General features: G+C 41.1%; 1 protein-coding gene across 1 annotated transcript in view; it reads right to left on the reverse strand.

Annotated features, from left to right (window-relative positions):
• Positions 1 to 1,021: 1,021 nt before the first annotated feature.
• Positions 1,022 to 18,898, reverse strand: part of LOC141145753 (obscurin-like) — a 131,030-nt gene continuing 113,153 nt past the window's right edge. Inside the window, 6 exon segments of the mRNA XM_073632635.1 lie at positions 1,022 to 1,453; positions 8,376 to 8,528; positions 8,530 to 8,581; positions 11,284 to 11,433; positions 15,486 to 15,561; positions 18,449 to 18,672. Of these exon segments, the coding sequence (XP_073488736.1) occupies positions 1,331 to 1,453; positions 8,376 to 8,528; positions 8,530 to 8,581; positions 11,284 to 11,433; positions 15,486 to 15,561; positions 18,449 to 18,672 (778 nt within the window). The 3' untranslated portion in view covers positions 1,022 to 1,330.

Below are 18,898 nucleotides of genomic sequence, written 5' to 3' on the forward strand. Positions count from 1 at the left end.
CATTAGACATGTGCACTGCCGAAAATTTTTTAACATTTTTCGTTTAATTCGTTTTTTGTTTTTTTGGAAATTCGAAAATGAAAAAAAAATCGGAAATTCGGAAATCCGAAATTTTGAATTTTAGAATTTTTGAAATTTTCGAATTTTCAAAATTTAGAATTTTCGAATTTCTGAATTTTTGGGTTTTCTAAATTTCCGAATGTCCAAATCTTTTGAATTTCCGAAATTCCGAATTTTCAAATTTTCGAAAACTGAAAATTAGAAAGTCCTGAAATCTGAAAGTTCGGAAATTCAAAAATTAGAAAATCTGAAGATTAGAAAGAAAATCTGTAAAATCCAAAAAAATTGAAATCCGAAAAATTTTAAATAATAACTAACTATTAAATTATAGGCACTGGGATTTCCTTTCAAATTTGGCTGTTAGTGAACGCAATGAATACAAATTTATCTAAAATTACGAATTATGCGAAATAACGAATGCCGCATCTAAACAAATGGAATGGAACAAGCTAATAATAAATAATAATAATCAAAAGTTTTTATTATTATTATTATTGTTATTTAATATTATTTTTAATTTGTTACGTTCCATTCGTTTAGATACGGCATTCGTTATTTCGGATAATTCGTAACTTCGAATAAATTCGTATTTGTTAGGTTCACTAACAGCCAAATCTGAAAGGAAATTCCAATACCTATAATTTAATAGTTAGTAATAGTTAAGTTATTATTAGTTAGTTATTTCAGATTTTCAAATTTTTGTTCTTTTGAATATTCAGATTTTCATTCTTATTTTCGGATTTTCGAATTTCCGAAATTTAGAATTTTTGAATTTCCGAAATGTTAGAATTTCCGAATTTCGAATTTCCGAAATTTAGAATTTCTGAAATTCGAATTTTCGAAAATTCGTCATTTCGGAACTAATTTGTCGAAATTCATTAAAAAACAAATTCGGAACTAAACAAATTGCATGTCTAATTTGCATTCTGATACCACACACGCTAAAATTCAAAGGCCGAAGGACAATCATTCGTCAACGTTTATTTTTTTTTTTTTATTGCAAAATCAAACAAAATCATACGACAAAAAAAGTCAGTATAAATAACATGCAAATTATACAATCTCACTGGAATTAAAAATATGTTCCCTTAATACTAAGTATAATGAAGAGCGTGCGGCGAGTGTGATTTACCCTGCGACTAAAGATTGAACGGCACATCTGTGTTGAATGAGTTACGACTGACACATCGGAAGAGTTGTAACGCTGATGGTGATGATGTAACGCTGGCGGCCGATGAGCCTCACTGAATGGGCACCGGGCCGCGATCGACTAGTGAAAGATTTCGATGGAACACGTAGAGTATGTATTGCGTCTTTGTACTTCTAAATTCTCCGACGACTTTTTCTTACGTTGCACACAGTAAAACATTATGCGGTCATTGAGGTTAGTGTTCTACATCAAAACACCAGAAAAAGAAACTCAGAAAAAAAACAAAAAAAACTTGTTTCTATAAATCTTATAGTTGAATATTGCCTGTAGGATAAGTATAACTCCACACGGGAAACAGAATTTAGTTTGAAGTGAGTACAGGTATGGGGAAAGGGGGGTTCTTTCTTGTGTATACTAAATATCCCATCAGCCCCTATGTTCTGGAACCATTTATCCATTACTGTTGCATTGGATTTTCCTATGTATTAATGTCTTGATGCTGACATCTAGTGGAAATTAGCTGTAACTGCAACTTGTTATTTCTAGGTCTGTTAATGGTATAATCCAGCTTCCCTGTATGTTGGGGCTAGTATATAGACTCCTCCTTTCTTCATGGTTCCTCAGCGAAAGCTGAAAAGATTATTGTCTCTTTACACTTTAAAATCCCATGTAGTGCATTTTAGGAAGTAAAGATTCCTTGGATTTAACTGCCATGTCTTATTGGAAAGCTAAAGTGTTATTAAACCCATTAAACCCTGCATTCGCTATATCTGGTCTCCCCAGGACTCTGCATTCGCTATATCTGGTCTCCTCAGGAGCCTGCATTCACTATATCTGGTCTCCCCAGGAGCCTGCAGTCACTATATCTGGTCTCCCCAGGAGCCTGCATTCACTATATCTGGTCTCCCCAGGAGCCTGCATCCACTATATCTGGTCTCCCCAGGATCCTGCATTCACTATATCTGGTCTCCCCAGGAGCCTGCATTCACTATATCTGGTCTCCCCAGGAGCCTGCATTCACTATATCTGGTCTCCCCAGGAGCCTGCATTCACTATATCTGGTCTCCCCAGGACCCTGCAGTCACTATATCTGGTCTCCCCAGGACCCTGCATTCACTATATCTGGTCTCCCCAGGAGCCTGCATTCACTATATCTGGTCTCCCCAGGAGCCTGCATTCACTTTATCTTGTCTCCCCAGGAGCCTGCATTCACTATATCTGGTCTCCCCAGGAGCCTGCAGTCACTATATCTGGTCTGCCAAGGACCCTGCATTCGCTATATCTGGTCTCCCCAGGAGCCTGCATTCACTATATCTGGTCTCCCCAGGAGCCTGCAGTCACTATATCTGGTCTGCCAAGGAGCCTGCAGTCACTATATCTGGTCTGCCAAGGAGCCTGCAATCACTATATCTGGTCTCCCCAGGACCCTGCATTCACTATATCTGGTCTCCCCAGGAGCCTGCAGTCACTATATCTGGTCTCCCCAGGACCCTGCATTCACTATATCTGGTCTCCCCAGGACCCTGCATTCACTATATCTGGTCTCCCCAGGAGCCTGCATTCACTATATCTGGTCTCCCCAGGACCCTGCATTCACTATATCTGCTCTCCCCAGGACTCTGCATTCACTATATCTGGTCTCCCACAGAACATGGAAATGCAATTATTTTAGTAAATATAAACTGCTAAACACCTTTTCTCATCAGCAGTATATAGCAGTCTTGTGACTTCTATCAGTGTCTGGTTAAAGCTTGTAGAAGGAGTTTTCATTCTCCTCTGACTGTCCTATGAGGCTGCAGGACCCCTGACCCTCTGTCTTGGACAGTACTGATTGGCCCTGTGCCGATTACATGCACCTTCCCAAGAAAAAAAAAAACAACTCTCTAGCAATTCACATCAAACTGAGTATGTGCAGAGTGCCCCCACGGCTCTATACCATCAGCAGATGGATTGGGGACAGTAAAAGAAGGGGAGGATGAGAGAAGACAGGATCAAACGGCCTTTTTACACAATGCGGAGGATTAACCCCTTAGGTTCTACAGTGAATATAACAAGCACGCTTTACTGCATATAAAGACTGATTTTACTGTCGTGGGTTTAGTAACACTTTAACTGCCATGTCTTATTGGAGAGTGAACCTGTCTGTGGCGGGCGTCTATTCAGCGGGTGACCATACAGTCCGGATGGACCGAGGTCTAAAGGGGGTATGTCAATGCATAATGTGGTGCTTTGAAACTAATTACCCGATGTAGCAGAGGCAGGCATGTTTTGAAGGCAACTGTCTCCTTCCACTGATACAGTGCAGGAGTGAGTGTCGCCCCCCAGGGGTAGGAGGAGTGCAGGATTACCAGATTTAATTAAAAGGTAAAAAAAAAACACAAGGCCATACATCACCATGATTGTATTTCTCAGCCACAGTTATGATAAGACACATGAATGGGTGTCGCTGTTGGCCATGTATGGCTCTTATCAGTTCAAAGAAAATGAATGCAGCCACCTCCTGTACTACAGCGGATATAAAAAGTCTACACACCCCTGTTAAAATCTCAGGTTTCTGTGATGTAAAAAAAAAATGAGACAAAGATAAATCATTTCAGAACTTTTCCCACCTTTAATGTGACCTATAAACTCAATTGAACAAAAAAATTATTTTTTTTAGGTGGAGGGAAGTAAAAATAAAAAATAAAATAATATTGTAGCATAAGTTTGCACACCCTTACACTAAAACTTTGTTGAAGCACCTTTTGATTTTATTACAGTCTTTTTGGGTATGAGTCTATCAGCATGGCACATCTTGACTTGGCAACATTTCCCCGCTCTTCTTTGCAAAAACACTCCAAATCTGTCAGATTGCATCTCCTGTGCATGGCCCTCTTCAGATCACCCCCACAGATTTTCAATGGGATTCAGGTCTGGGCTCTGGCTGGGCCATTCCAAAACATGAATCTTCTTCTGGTGAAATCATTCCTTTGTTGATTTGGATGTATGCTTTGGGTCGTTGTCATGCTGAAAGACGAAGTTCCTCTTCATGTTCAGCTTTCTAGCAGAAGCCTGAAGGTTTTTGTGCCAATATTAACCGGTATTCGGAACTGTTCATAATTCGCTCTACCTTGGCTAAGGCCCCCTGTTCCAGCTGAAGAAAAACAGCCCCAAAGCAGGATGCTGCCACCACCATGCTTCACGGTGGGTACGGTGTTCTTTTGGTGATGTGCAGTGTTGTTTTTTGCGCCAAAACATATCTTTTGGAATTATGGCCAAAAAGTTCAACCTTGGTTTCATCAGACCATAAACACAATTTCCCCACATGCTTTTGGGAGACTTCAGATGTGTTCTTGCAAAATTTAGCCGAGCTTGGATGTTTTTCTTAAGGAAAGGCTTCCGTCTTCTCACTCTACCCCATAGCCCAGACATATGAAGAATACGGGAGATTGTTGTCACATGGACCACACAGCCAGAACATGCCAGATATTCCTGCAGCTCCTTTAATGTTGCTGTAGGCCTCTTGGCAGCCTCCCTGACCAGTTTTCTTCTCATCTTTTCATCAATTTTGGAGGGACGTACCGTTCTTGGCAATGTCACTGTTGTGCCATATTTTCTCCACTTGATGATGACTGTCTTCACTGTGTTCCATGGTATATCTAATGTCTTGGAAATTATTTTGTACCCTTCTCCTGACTGATACCTTTTAACAAGGAGATCCCTCTGATGCTTTGGAAGCTCTCTGCGGACCTTGGCTTTTGCTGTAGGATGCGACTAAGAAAATGTCAGGAAAGACCTACTAGAACAGCTGAACTTGATTTGGGGTTAATCAGAGGCACTTTAAATGGTGGCAGGTGTGTACTGACTCCTATTTAACATGAGTTTGAATGTGATTGCCTAATTCTGAACACAGCTAGTCAGTTTTAAGAGGGTGTGCACACTTATACAACCACATTATTTTACTTTTTTATAATTATTTTATTTTTTTTATTTTTACTCCCCCCTCCCTAAAAGATTTCAGTTTGTTTTTCAATTGGGTTGTACAGTTTATATTATTAAAAAGGTGGAAAAAGTTCTGAAATTATTTATCTTTGTCTCATTTTTTTTACATCACAGAAACCTGACATTTTAAAAAACGGGGTGTGTAGACTTTTTTATAGCCACTGTAAATGCTAAGCTGCCAGATATTATTTTTTTTAATCTTTGGATTTGGATTCACTTTAAAATCTTTATCTCTAAACAACACATGCCTTCAGAAAGTGTCTGGAAGCATTTCTACAAATGGAAGTGTATTGAGGGAGGGGGCTACAGTGTCATGACCACTGTCCCTTTAAATGTGTGTCAGCCCCCCACCCCCCCCTCCCCCTTACTTAGTTACCCTATAATGAGATCCAAAGAATCATTCCGAAGACGAAGAACCCTTAGTGGGAAGATGACTATTTTAGGGCACAGAAGAAAATCTGAACACATACAGTATCTGTATATAGCTCTCTGAGGACAGCAAGGCAAGGGGAAATTTGCTTTATGTTCCATGATATGTTAAGTCCCGGCCAAGACACTTTCTGCATTGAGTTTGCATGTTCTCCCTGTTCTTGTGTGGTTTCCTCCGGGTACTCTGGTTTCCTCCTGTACTCCTGTCTAACTTGGCCCTAGTATGTGAGATAGGGAATGTAGATTGTAGGCTCCTTGGGGGGGCGGGATGGGACTAATGTTTATTATACAATATACGTTTCTTGAGGGCCAAAAACTGATGTAGATTGTAATCTCCTTGGGGGCAGGCACTAAAGTAGAATGTAAGCTCCTTGGGGGCAGGGACTAATGTAGATAGTAAGCTCTTTGGGGGGCATGGACTAATGTAGATTGTGAGCTTCTTGGGGGCAAGGACTGACTTAGATTGTAAGTTCTTTGGGTCATGGACTAATTTAGATTGCAAGCTTCGTGGGGGCAGGGATTGATGTAGATTGTAAGTTCCTTGGGGGTAGGGACTGATGTTGATTGTATGCTTTTTGGGGGGCAGGGACTAATGTTTACTATACATTATGTGTTCCTTGGGGGGGCAGAGACTGATGTCGATTGTAAGCTCCTTGGGGGCAGGGACTGATGTAGATTGTAAGCTCCTTGGGTGAAGGAACTGATGTAGATTGCAAGCTCCTTGGGTGCAGGGACTGATGTAGATTGTAAGCTCCTTGGGGGGCAAAGATGGATGTAGAATGTAAGCTCATTAGAGGCAGGGACTGATGTAGATTGTGAGCTCCTTGGGGGTAGGGGCTGATGTAGATTGTAAGCTTTTTGTCGGGCAGGGACTGACTAATGTTTATTATATATTATGTGTTCCTTGGGGGGGGGGCAGGGACTGATGTTGGTTGTAAGCTCCTTGGGGGTCAGAGACAGATGTAGATTGCAAGCTCCTTGGGTGCAGGGACTGATGTAGATTGCAAGCTCCTTGTGTGCAGGGACTGATGTAGATTGCAAGCTCCTTGGGGGCAAAGATGGATGTAGAATGTAAGCTCATTAGAGGCAGGGACTGATGTAGATTGTAAGCACCCTTCAGGCATGGACTAATGTAGATTGTAAGCATCTTGGGGTAGCAACTCGTCTAGATTGTAAGCTCCTTGGGGCATGGACTAATTTAGATGGTAAGCTCCTTGTGGGCATAGACTAATTTAGATTGTAAGCTCCTTGGGGGTATGGACTAATTTAGATTGTAAGCTCCTTGGGGGCATGGACTAATTTACATTGTAAGCTCCTTTCGGGCATGGACTAATTTAGATTGTAAGCTCCTTGGGGGCATGGACTAATTTAGATTGTAAGCTCCTTGGGGGCAGGGACTGATGTAGATTGTAAGCTCCTTGGGGGCAGGAAATTATGTAGATTGTAAGCTCCTTGGGGGCATAGATTAATTTACATTGTAAGCTCCTTTGGGGCATGGACTAATTTAGATTGTAAGCTCCTTGGGGGCAGGGACTGATGTAGATTGTAAGCTCCTTGGGGGCAGGAAATTATGTAGATTGTAAGCTCCTTGAGGGCAGGAACTGAAGTAGAATGTAAGCTGCCTGGGGGAAGGGAATGATGTAGATTGTGAGCTCTTTGGGGGACAGGGACTAATGTAGATTGTAGGCTCCTTGGAGGCAGGAACTGATGTAGATTGTAAGTACCTCTGGGACATGGACTGATGTAGATTGTAAGCTTTGTGGGGACATGGACTAATGTAGACTGTAAGCTTCTTGGGGGCCAGGACTGATGTTGATGTAAAGTGTAAACTCCTCGGAGGGACAGAACTTATGTAAAATGTAAGCTCCTTGGGGGTGGGGACTGATGTAAATGAATAGTATGAAATGGATTAAATTGCTGCAATACAAATACCTGTATGCATAAAATATCACAGTCCCCAGTCCTGGCTATTCCAGAGAACAGCCCCCCATACCTGTATTCACTTCATTGCCCCGCTCCCCCTCCCCCAAAGCCCGTCTGTCTCTCATCCTATAAGCCTTTAGCAAAGCCTATTATTCATACTGCATCCTCTTCAAACGTTAAAAGCCACACGGCGCTTGCGTTAATGTTCTATAGATTAAAATCCTAACCAGAGATCCTAATGGAAAAAAATTCACGGACGCGGTTTTCTATAATGAGTCTGTCAGTTGGGGGGAATCTGATCTGCGTCTACAATAGCGGATGAAAATGCCTCACGACAAGACGACGCTGGACGTACACAAAAAACTGTACTAAAAATACCTGAGTGGCAAGCCTAGAACGCCCGGGGACAAGGGGAACGGCTGTTAAAGTGAACCAGTCACCTGCCTGAAGGAGACCATTGTGGGTACCGAAGTACCGGTATTCAGCCCATCGGCTGGGCCGGTAGGGAGCGATGGAGCGGAACATACATCACTGCCAGCTCCGGGTTAAAGAAGCTGGATAAAGCTTCATCTCATATATTGGCTTCCTTCATTGCCTAAAGCAGTGATGGTGAACCTTGGCACTCCTAGATGTTCTGGAACTACCTTTCCCATGATGCTCATGCACTCTTCAGTGTAGCTGAGCATCACGGGAAATGTAGTTCCAAAACATCTGGGGGGTGCCAAGGTTCGCCATCACTGTCCTGAAGTGACAGGTACACTTTATCGGGGGGGGGGCAAACAAGACAACCGGCGAGGAGGAAGAGGTGTGGTTCCTATGGCTGATCGCCTACACAGTGACCGTTGGGTGGTGTTGGTTTTGTCAGGACCGCGATGACCCCGCGCTCTGGACTTGCTGCTGTCTTGGCGGCTCTCCGGTGGAGGAAGCTCCTCAGTTTGGCGCTGGGGAAGTAGACCGGCGGCTGCTGCTGCAACGTGGCCAGTCCCGGCCTCCTGAAGCCACGGCATTTTCAGGCAGTCTGACGCAGAGGGACGCCCCCTGAGATTTAAAAAATAAATAAAAATAGTTCACAAATAAATTGATACATGAAATTCCAAGAAAGCGTAAAATGTATCTAAAATGTGAGAGTAGCGAAGAATTCTGCCCATTACAGGATCATTTCATTATGCTTAGTTTAGGCAGTGCTAAAGTCTGCTAAAACCTTGCTTAAAGGTACAGCCTTTAGAATGTGCGTACAGCACTTCTAGGCTGGTGCTGATACTTCCAAGCTGAAGGGTAGTGCCTACATATTATCCTTCCCTTGTTCTCCCATCTTCACCCGATCGACTCGCAATAAAATAGTTCAACCAAATTGTTTGTTTTCGAGTAATAGCACTTTTGAGACCCAGTGACATCATCACTGGGTCTGTCTGCTGTAAACATGTGCACTGTTTTTTTCACGCGTTTTTACGCGACTTGCACGTTTGTATGCAGCACTTTTGGGCTTTGCCGTTTTTTTTTTTTATTAGCAACAGAGAAAACTATTATCTATTGAATCATTTGTTGCTAGGTATTTCAGCTTTATTTTTAGCTTTTCCATTAGCTTTTATTTCTTCTTCTTCTTTTATTATTATTATTATTCATTTATTATAATGTTTTTTTTTCGTTAGGGTAAGGGGTTCGAGTTCAGTTTAGGTTATGGATTAGGAGTTGGGGGTTAGGGTTATTTATTATTATTTTAGTTATTATTATTTGAATAATAATAAATGAATAAATAAATGTAAAATAAATACACAAAAAATTAAAAATCATAAATAAAAAATAAATAAATTCAATAAACTAATACTAAGTAACAATAAATAAATAATTAACCCTCAACTTTAACCCTTACCCCTTAAAAAAAATAAAAATAACTAAACACCCTAACACAAAATAAATTATTATTATTATTCATTTATTATAATTTTTTTTCGTTAGGGTAAGGGGTTCAAGTTCATTTTAGGTTAGGGTTAGGATTAGGAGTTGGGGGTTGGGGTTATTTAATATTATTTTATTTATTATTATACGAATAACAATAAATGAATAAATAAATGTAAAATATACACAAATAAATAAAAATCATAAATAAAAATAAATTCAATAAATGAATACTAAGTAACAATAAATAAATAATTAACCCTTAACTTGAACCCTTACCCCTTAAAAAAATAAAATAATAATAAATAACTAAACACCCTAACCTTAACACAAAATAAATTATTATTATTATTATTATTATTATTAATGTATTTTTTGTTCGAGTTTGGGTGTTTATTGTTATTTTATTATTATTAATAATGTATTTTTTTGTTCGAGTTTGAGTGTTTATTGTTATTTTATGATTATTATTATTATTATTAATAATGTAATTTTTGTTAGAGTTTGACTGTTTATTGTTAATAATAATAATAATAATAATAATAATAATATAACAATAAACAGTCAAACTCTAACAAAAATTACATTATTAATAATAATAATAATAATCATAAAATAACAATAAACACTCAAACTCAAACAAAAAAATACATTAATAATAATAATAATAATAATAAATTTAATTTTTTTTAGGCTTAGAGGTTATTTATTAATGTTTTATTACATATTATTTTTTGTTATTTATTTATGATGATTTTTAGTTATTTGTGTATTTTTTTTACATTTATTTATTTATATATTATTACTATTTTATTTGTAAAATTTTTCATTTAAGCAGAAAGTAACGCAAAAACGTGCGACCCCCCCCCCCCCCCAAAAAAAAATCTCACGAATGACGCGTTTCCATTAATTTCTATGAGAATAGAAATGCACCAAAATCGCCCAAATCTGCCCGATTTGACCGACAAAAAAAGCTCCAGAACTTGTTTGAGCTTCAGGCGTTTGGTTTCATGGAGTGGAAATGTGAACCATCACCATAGAGAATCATTGATTTTTTCTCCTCAAATACTTAGTTTGCATTAAAAAAAAAAATTAAAGCAATTCACCCAGTGAAAGTGCGAGTGCAATCGTCCAGGCCCCCCCCCCCCCCCCCCAAAAAAAAACCAAACAAAACAAAAACAACAAAAATAAACAAATATTATTCAGCTATTTCATGTGCTGTTCAAATGTTTTTTTTGATGATTGATTTAAAATGGAAAATACCACCTATGGCTACTAGATGGCGCTAAGTATCAAAGGAATCATAATACTTAGCACCATCTAGTGTCCAAATGCATTATTTATCGAATCAATGAAAAACATTCAAACAGAACATGTAATAGCCTAATAACATTCTGCACATAAAGGATATAGATCTATCTATCTATCTATCTATCTATCTATCTATCTATCTATCTATCTATCTATCTATCTATCTATCTATCTATCTATCTATCTATCTATCTATCTATCTATTGTATCTATCTATCTATCTATCTATCTATCTATCTATCTATCTATCTATCTATCTATCTATCTATCTATCTATCTATCTATCTATCTATATAAATATATATATATATAATACATCCATTAGTGCCACTGACTGAACACAACTATGCAAATGATAAAAGTCAACATTACTGTCTGCATGCGTCTTCCACATCAGTGAGCCAAAGCACTGAAGCAGAGGATCAGTATGACAGTCAGGCAACCTTCCTTTTTTTGGGGGGGGGGGGGGGAGTAGTGGTAGTTTTCATGGTGCTGTACATGATGAGACAATGATGAGGGCTGTAGTCCCATACCAAGGATTAGACCACAACGTGCTCTGCAGGAAGCGGACGGCCCCTCCGGACAGACCAGCGTAGCAGTGGCCGAATTTGATCAATCCTTTCTTGACATCTTTCTCCAGCTCCGGCCCGCAGTCAGGACTGAAAGGATAGTCAGCGCTTAACCTGGAAGAGAGAGAGAGAGAGAGGCTGATAGAAGACCAAAGAGCTGACAATTCATAGGTTGCTAATGCTGAAACTATGTCTACGCAGCTCAGTATTGAGAACACTTCCAGAGATCTCCACCACAATGCCGTCATCTGCTTTTCCCTCCGAAAGAATGGCGCCATCATAGTTATATACAGTGCCTTGAAAAAGTATTCATACCCCTTGAAATTTTCCACACTTTGTCATGTTACAACCAAAAACGTAAATGTATTTTATTGGGATTTTATGTGATAGACCAACACAAAGTGACACATAATTGTGAAGTGGAAGGAAAATGATAAATGGTTTTCAACATTTTTTTACAAATAAATATGTGAAAAGTGTGGGGGGTACATTTGTATGGCGCCCCCCGGAGTCAATACTTTGTAGAACCTCCTTTCACTGCAATTACAGCTGCAAGTCTTTTTGGGGATGTCTCTACCAGCTTTGCACATCTAGAGAGGGACATTTTTGCCCATTCTTCTTTGCAGAATATCTCAAGCTCTGTCAGATTGGATGGAGAGCATCTGTGAACAGCAATTTTCAAGTCTTGCCACAGATTCTCAATGTGATTTAGGTCTGGACTGTGACTGGGCCATTCTAACACATGAATATGCTTTGATCTAAACCATTCCATTGTAGCTCTGGCTGGATGTTTCGGGTCGTTGTCCTGCTGGAAGGTGAACCTCCACCCCAGTCTCATGTCTTTTGCTCTTAACAGGTTGTCTTCTAAGATTGTCCTGTATTTGGCTCCATCCATCTTCCCATCAACTCTGACCAGCTTCCCTGTCCCTGCTGAAGAAAAACATCCCCACCACATGATGCTGCCACCACCATGTTTCACAGTGTTGGATGGTGTGTTCAGGGTGATGTGCAGTGTTAGTTTTCCACCACACATAGCGTTTTGCTTTTAGGCCAAAAAGTTCAATTTTGGTCTCATCTGACCAGAGCACCTTCTTCCACATGTTTGCTGTGTCCCCCACATGGCTTCTCACAAACTACAAACAGGACTTCTTATGATTTCTTTCACCAATGTCTTTCTTCTTGTCACTCTTCCATAAAGGTCAGATTTGTGGAGAACACGACTAATAGTTGTCCTGTGGACAGATTCTCCCACCTGAGCTGTGGATCTCTGCAGCTCCTCCAGAGTTACCATGGACCTCTTGGCTCTTCTCTGATGAATGCTCTCCTTGCCCGGCCTGTCAGTTTAGGTGGACGGCCATGTCTTGGTAGGTTTGCAGTTGTGCCATACTCTTTCCATTTTCCGATGATGGATTGAACAGAGCTCTGTGAGATGTTCAAAGCTTGGGAGATTTTTTTATAACCTAACCCTGCTTTATACTTCTCCACAACTTTATCCCTGACCTGTCTGGTGTGTTCCTTGGCCTTCATGATGCTGTTTGTTCACTAAGGTTCTCTAACAAACCTCTAAGGGCTTCACAGAACAGCCTTATTTATACTGAGATTAAATGACACACAGGTGGACTCTATTTACTAATTAGGTGACTTCTGAAGGCAATTGGTTCCACTAGATTTTAGTTAGGGGTATCAGAGTAAAGGGGGCTGAATACAAATGTACCCCCCACACTTTTCATATATTTATTTGTAAAAAAAAATGTTGAAAACCATTTATCATTTTCCTTCCACTTCACAATTATGTGCCACTTTGTGTTGGTCTATCACATAAAATCCCAATAAAATACATTTACGTTTTTGGTTGTAACATGACAAAATGTGGACAATTTCAAGGGGTATGAATACTTTTTCAAGGCAATGTACCATATTTATCGGCGTATAACACGCACTTTTTTCCCCTTAAAATCAGGGAAAAATCGCGGGTGCGTGTTATACGCTGATCCCTGCCGATCTCCGCTGATTGTTTGCGATCGCGCCGACATACACATCCAAGTGTACAGATTTAAATATGGCGCCGGCGGACTCAGCAGAGCAGAGCGAGCGCCGCCGAGATCGCAGGGACTGCCCAGTCCCCAGTCCCGCCATTGGACCTGTGTTATGTCCATCATAGGGCGGGACTGGGCGGGACTGTGAGCGGAGCCGAGAAGAGTCGAGTACACTCGGCTATGTGTATCTCGGCTCCGCCCAGTCCCTGCGATCTCGGCGGCGCTCGCTCTGCTCTGCCGAGTCCGCCGACGCCATATTTAAATCTGTACACTTGGATGTGTATGTCAGCGCGATCACAAACAATCAGCGGAGATCGCAGGGCTGCACTGGGGCAAGGCTGCAATGGACACTGGGGAAGGCTGCACTAACAAGGCTGCACTGACAAGGCTGCACTGAGAGGGCTTCAATGACACTGATGAGGCTGCATTGATGGGCATTTAAATGTAAGTTTTTTCCCTTAAACTTCGCTCCTAAAAGTTTTTTTCCTTAAAATTCCGTCCTAAACTTGGAGTGCGTGTTATACGCCGATAAATACGGGTAGTTAAGTTGAAAAAAAAAAAAGACACTAGTCAACCAATAAAAAAAATATTAAAATAAAATAAAAACACATCATTCCAGGGTCACCGGCTTAGAGATGACGTAATCATGTAAATCCTAGCCTGGAAATTCTTGGACTGACTGACACAGATCAGCCCCTGCTGCTCTCACACTGCGACTTGCTACAAAGTTACACTGTTGCAGTCTGATCATTGGATGGAGTGGAGACAACGGAAATACTTTCTTCTGCCTGCAGCAGACTGATGACATCATCTCAGCCTAGGCAAAGTCACCGGACTGGAGCTGAAGGACAGCTTATTCATGATAAAAGCTGGAGCCTTTCTGAAATGTTAAACTGGTGCAGACTTGGAAAGTTGCTGAAAGCTTGGCCTTAACGGAAACACATTTTCTCAAATATAATGGGATTGTAGGAACGGGTATTGTTTAGTGGAGAAGATTAGAATTCAATAGCTGTACAGCTTTAGTAATATTGGACTAAACCAAACATCTGGTCCGCTACAAGACTTTATCGGGGTCACAGCTGAGGTCAGTGGTGTACCCTCAGACTCCGGGTACAGACTGAGGAATTAAATAGGTTGTTCTGTGCTCCTGATAGGGACCCTGATGTGATTGGGAGGGGGGGGGGGGGTCCTCTGATATGTAAGGGGGACTCTGATATAATGAGGGGGCTTCTGATGTTAAAAGGGGGGACTCTGATATAATGAGGGGGCTTCTAATATTAAAGGGGTACTATGATATGATGAGGGGGCTTTTGATGTTGAAGGGGGACTCTGATATGATGTGGGGGCTTCTAATATCAAAGGGGGACTCTGATATGATGAGGGGGCTTCTAATATCAAAGGGGGACTTTGATATGATGAGGGGGCTTCTAATATCAAAGGGGGACTTTTATATGATGAGGGGGCTTCTAATGTTAAAGGGGGACTCTGGTAGGAACCTAATTCTTGGTGAGTGATTGTTCATTCATTCAAATTGTATTCATTGATTTATAAAACTGAGGTTTTTTTTTATTTGTAGAATAAATGATGTGGCCCTCGTACTGAAGACCCCTGGTCTAAATCAATGTTTCTCAACTCCAGTCCTCAAGTACCCCCAAACAGGTCATGTTTTCAGGCTTTCCATCATTTTGCACAGGTGATTTGATCAGTTTCACTGCCTTCGTAATTATCACAGCCGTTTCTTCTGAGGGAAATCCTGAAAACATGACCTGTTTGGGGGTACTTGAGGACTGGAGTTGAGAAACATTGGTCTAAATGACACCTGTACTACATATGTCCACTAGGTGGCAGTAAACCTTTAGAAACAAAATAAAAAAACAAAACAAACAAACCTTTAGAAACAAAAAAAAAGTCTAGGAAAATATACATAGTATGGTTGATGAAAAAAAAAATTATATATATATATACACACACACACACACGCACACGCACACATATATACACATCGCATCCTTCCATGTTCATGACCCTTTAACCATGTTGCATGTATGACTGTAGAAGAGAACGTCTGTAACATCATAGTGACAAGCCATGAAATTACATTTTTTTTATAAACTGCAACACAATACTCACATGATAAACGCTGTAATTCCAACGGCCCAGATATCGGTGGGGGGAATGGCTCCCTGCCCCTCCAGGACCTCCGGAGCTGGAAAAGTCAAATATATTGTAAGCAATCCGCAGCAATGCACACAGGATATACATTGTAACATTATACAGGATATACATTGTAACACTGTATGTGATATACATTATAAGACTCTACGGGATATACATTATAAGATTGTACAGGATATACATTGTACAGGATATACATTAAAAGATTGTACAGGATATACATTGTAACATTGTACAGGATATACATTGTACAGGATATACATTGTAACATTGTACAAAGGTCTCTGTACAACAGGTTTTTCTCCACCAGGGGTTGAAGGGGTTCCTTGAGCAGAGGCGTAGTCAGCTCAATGGTAAGCTCTTTCTTCCAGTACTTAGCAGAGCCGGTCACATATGAATAGTTTATTTTTATTACACACATATGCTTGAACTTCCAAAAAGCAAATACAAACATTAGCAGCGCTAATTGATCGACATTCAGATCAACATATAAAAAAAGTCCTTCTTTGACACTCCATAAGTATGAAAGCTGTGAGCCTGTTCACAATCTGGGTTGAATGGCAAGAGATTGTTATAATAATCCCAGTTCCCATCACCACACCTTGTGATAAAACCCCCAATGCTAATGACTCACCAGATCACTAGAAAAGCAAGGCCTTATACACCATCATATCTCTTTATCTTGCATTCTGTTGAAGGTCAAATTCTTCATTTATATCAACTCGCCACCATGAAAGAGACACTCATGCCCCACACGATCAATCTGTACAGACGTGACTGTGCCCCTCAACCCGGGAACTGCTATGTTTCAATGGAAGGGTGGTGAGAGCTGCGCTCGCAATCTGATGTTATTAGAGGATTTTACACGCCTTTGAATGTTTTTATCCTTGTAAGTGCAATGGATAAACGGTGGTTGTATTGATTAAAATTATCATAACAGTATCACGCTATGTGAGTGTCTCTCACCACCCCTTCCATTGAAACATAGCAGTTCCCGGGTTGAGAGGCACAGTCACGTCTGTACAGATTGATCGTGTGGGGCATGAGTGTTTCTTTCATGGTGGCGAGTTGATATAGATGAAGAGTTTGACCTTCAACAGACCGTGAGATATGATGGTGTAAGGCTCAGCTTTTCTAGTGATCTGGTGAGTTGTTACCCATTGGGGGTTTTATCACAAGGTGTGGTGATGGGAACTGAGATTATTACAACAATCTCTTGCCATTCAACCCAGATTGTGAACAGGCTCACAGCTTTCATACTCATGGAGTATCAAAGAAGGACTTTTTTTTATATGTTGATCTGAATGTCGATCAATTAGCACTGCTAATGTTTGTATTTGCCTTTTGGAAATTCAAGCATATGTGTGTAATTATCTCATTTGTTATACGGTAGTAGCGGTTCTGGAGATATTGATACATGTGCGCTGGGAGGAATCGATTTAATTGATTCCAATTGTGCTTTAGTTTATTTTTATTATCTAAGAGGGGGATTCTTCCCACTGACCACCAAAATACTGTAAGGTGGCACCTCTCCCACTGACCACCAATGTAAGTAGGTTCTTATCCACTGGCCACTAATGTAGGGGGGCACTTCTTCAGTGTCCAGTGATCACTAATGTGGGGGGGCATTCTCCACTAAAAACGAATGTAATGAGGTCCTTCTCCACATGCCACTAATGTAAGGGGCTGTTCTTAACTTACCACCATTGCATGGAGTCTACTCTATGAGAGTACTTCACTGATCACAAATATAAGAAGGCACTTTTCCACAAACCACCAATGTAAGGGGTCCTTCTCCACTAACTACCAATATCAGGGGTATATCAGTAATGTAAGGGGGCAGTTCTCCACTGACCAAGATTGTATGGGGGCCCAACTCCACTGACTACCAATATATTGGTGCCCTTCTGCAACTACCTATGTAAGGGGGCCCTTCTCCACTGGCCACCAATGAAAGGGGGCCCCTCTTCACTGGCCACCAATGAAAGGGGGGCCCTTCTCCACTGGCCACCAATGAAAGGGGACCCTTCTCCACTGGCCACCAATAAAAGGGGGCCCTTCTCCACTGGCCACCAATGAAAGGGGGCCCTTCTCCACTGGCCACCAATGAAAGGGGGCCCTTCTGCACTGGCCACCAATTAAAGGGGGCCCTTCTCCACTTGCCACCAGTTAAAGGGGGCCCTTCTCCATTGGCCACCAATTAAAGGGGGCCCTTCTCCATTGGCCACTAATTGTAGGGGGCACTTCTCTACTGGCCACCAATGTAAGGGGACACTTCTCTACTGATCATCAATGTAAGGGGGCCCTACTGCACTGACTACCGATATAAAGGGGGGATCTTCTCCAATGACCACCAATATAAAGGGGGTCTTCCCTACTGAACATCAAGCTAAGGGGGCTCTTCTCCACTGGCCACAAATGTAAGGGGGCACTTATTTACCGGCAGTGATCACCATTGTAAGGGAGAACTTCTCAACTGATCACCAATGTAAAGCCCCATATACTACCAATATAATGGGGCTCTTTTCCACTGACTACCAATATAATGGGGCTCTTTTCCACTGACTACCAATATATTGGCACCCTTCTCCGCTGAACACACATATATATATATATATATATAAAGGGGGGGGGGGCTTTCTTCACTGATCACCAACATAATAGGGTCCTTCTCCACTGACTACCTATATATGGGGGCCCTTCTTCCCTGACCACCAATGCAACGGGGCACTTCTTCACTAATGAGTGTTACTTGCACTCATGCATTACATAATCACTACTACATGCTTTGATTGGGCAACTAAGAATCTCATAAGAATCTCATGTCTTATATCATTATGGAAGGTCAGAGGTTCTTGTGCTCTGCACCCCACTGTATGTAGTTTCACCTCTAGCTGGAAACTCGGCCAACCACTCACCCATGGTCTCCATATAATCTGTGTATCTCTGAGGGCTGATGACTTTATCCGGGGAATAGAACTGGGCATTGCCAAAGTCCAGGATCTTCAGCAGTTTGTGTTCAGTCACGATGGTGTTCTCTGACCTCAGATCCAGGTGTAGAATCTGTTTAGCATGGAGGAATTCCACCGCACTGAGGATCTGCCACAGGTAGTCCCTGACCTCCAGCTCCGAGTATGACTGCCTGTAGGATAGAACAGATCAATGGTTGTCAACTTACAAGGTAAAAGGGGGTCTTATGTGTGGCCCCTGATGTCTCCCAAGGGCCACATACAAGGTTTAGTGTATGTACTGCTGCAAACGACTGTCATTGACGAAGGATCTACTAGTGGAATGGGCAGAGACTCTTCTAATGGAGCGGTCAGAGATTGTTCTGTTTGAAGTGATTGGAGACTGGAGTCATGCCACAG

The sequence above is a fragment of the Aquarana catesbeiana genome, linkage group LG05 (assembly GCF_042186555.1).
Source record: "Aquarana catesbeiana isolate 2022-GZ linkage group LG05, ASM4218655v1, whole genome shotgun sequence".
Taxonomy (NCBI): Eukaryota; Metazoa; Chordata; class Amphibia; order Anura; family Ranidae; genus Aquarana; species Aquarana catesbeiana.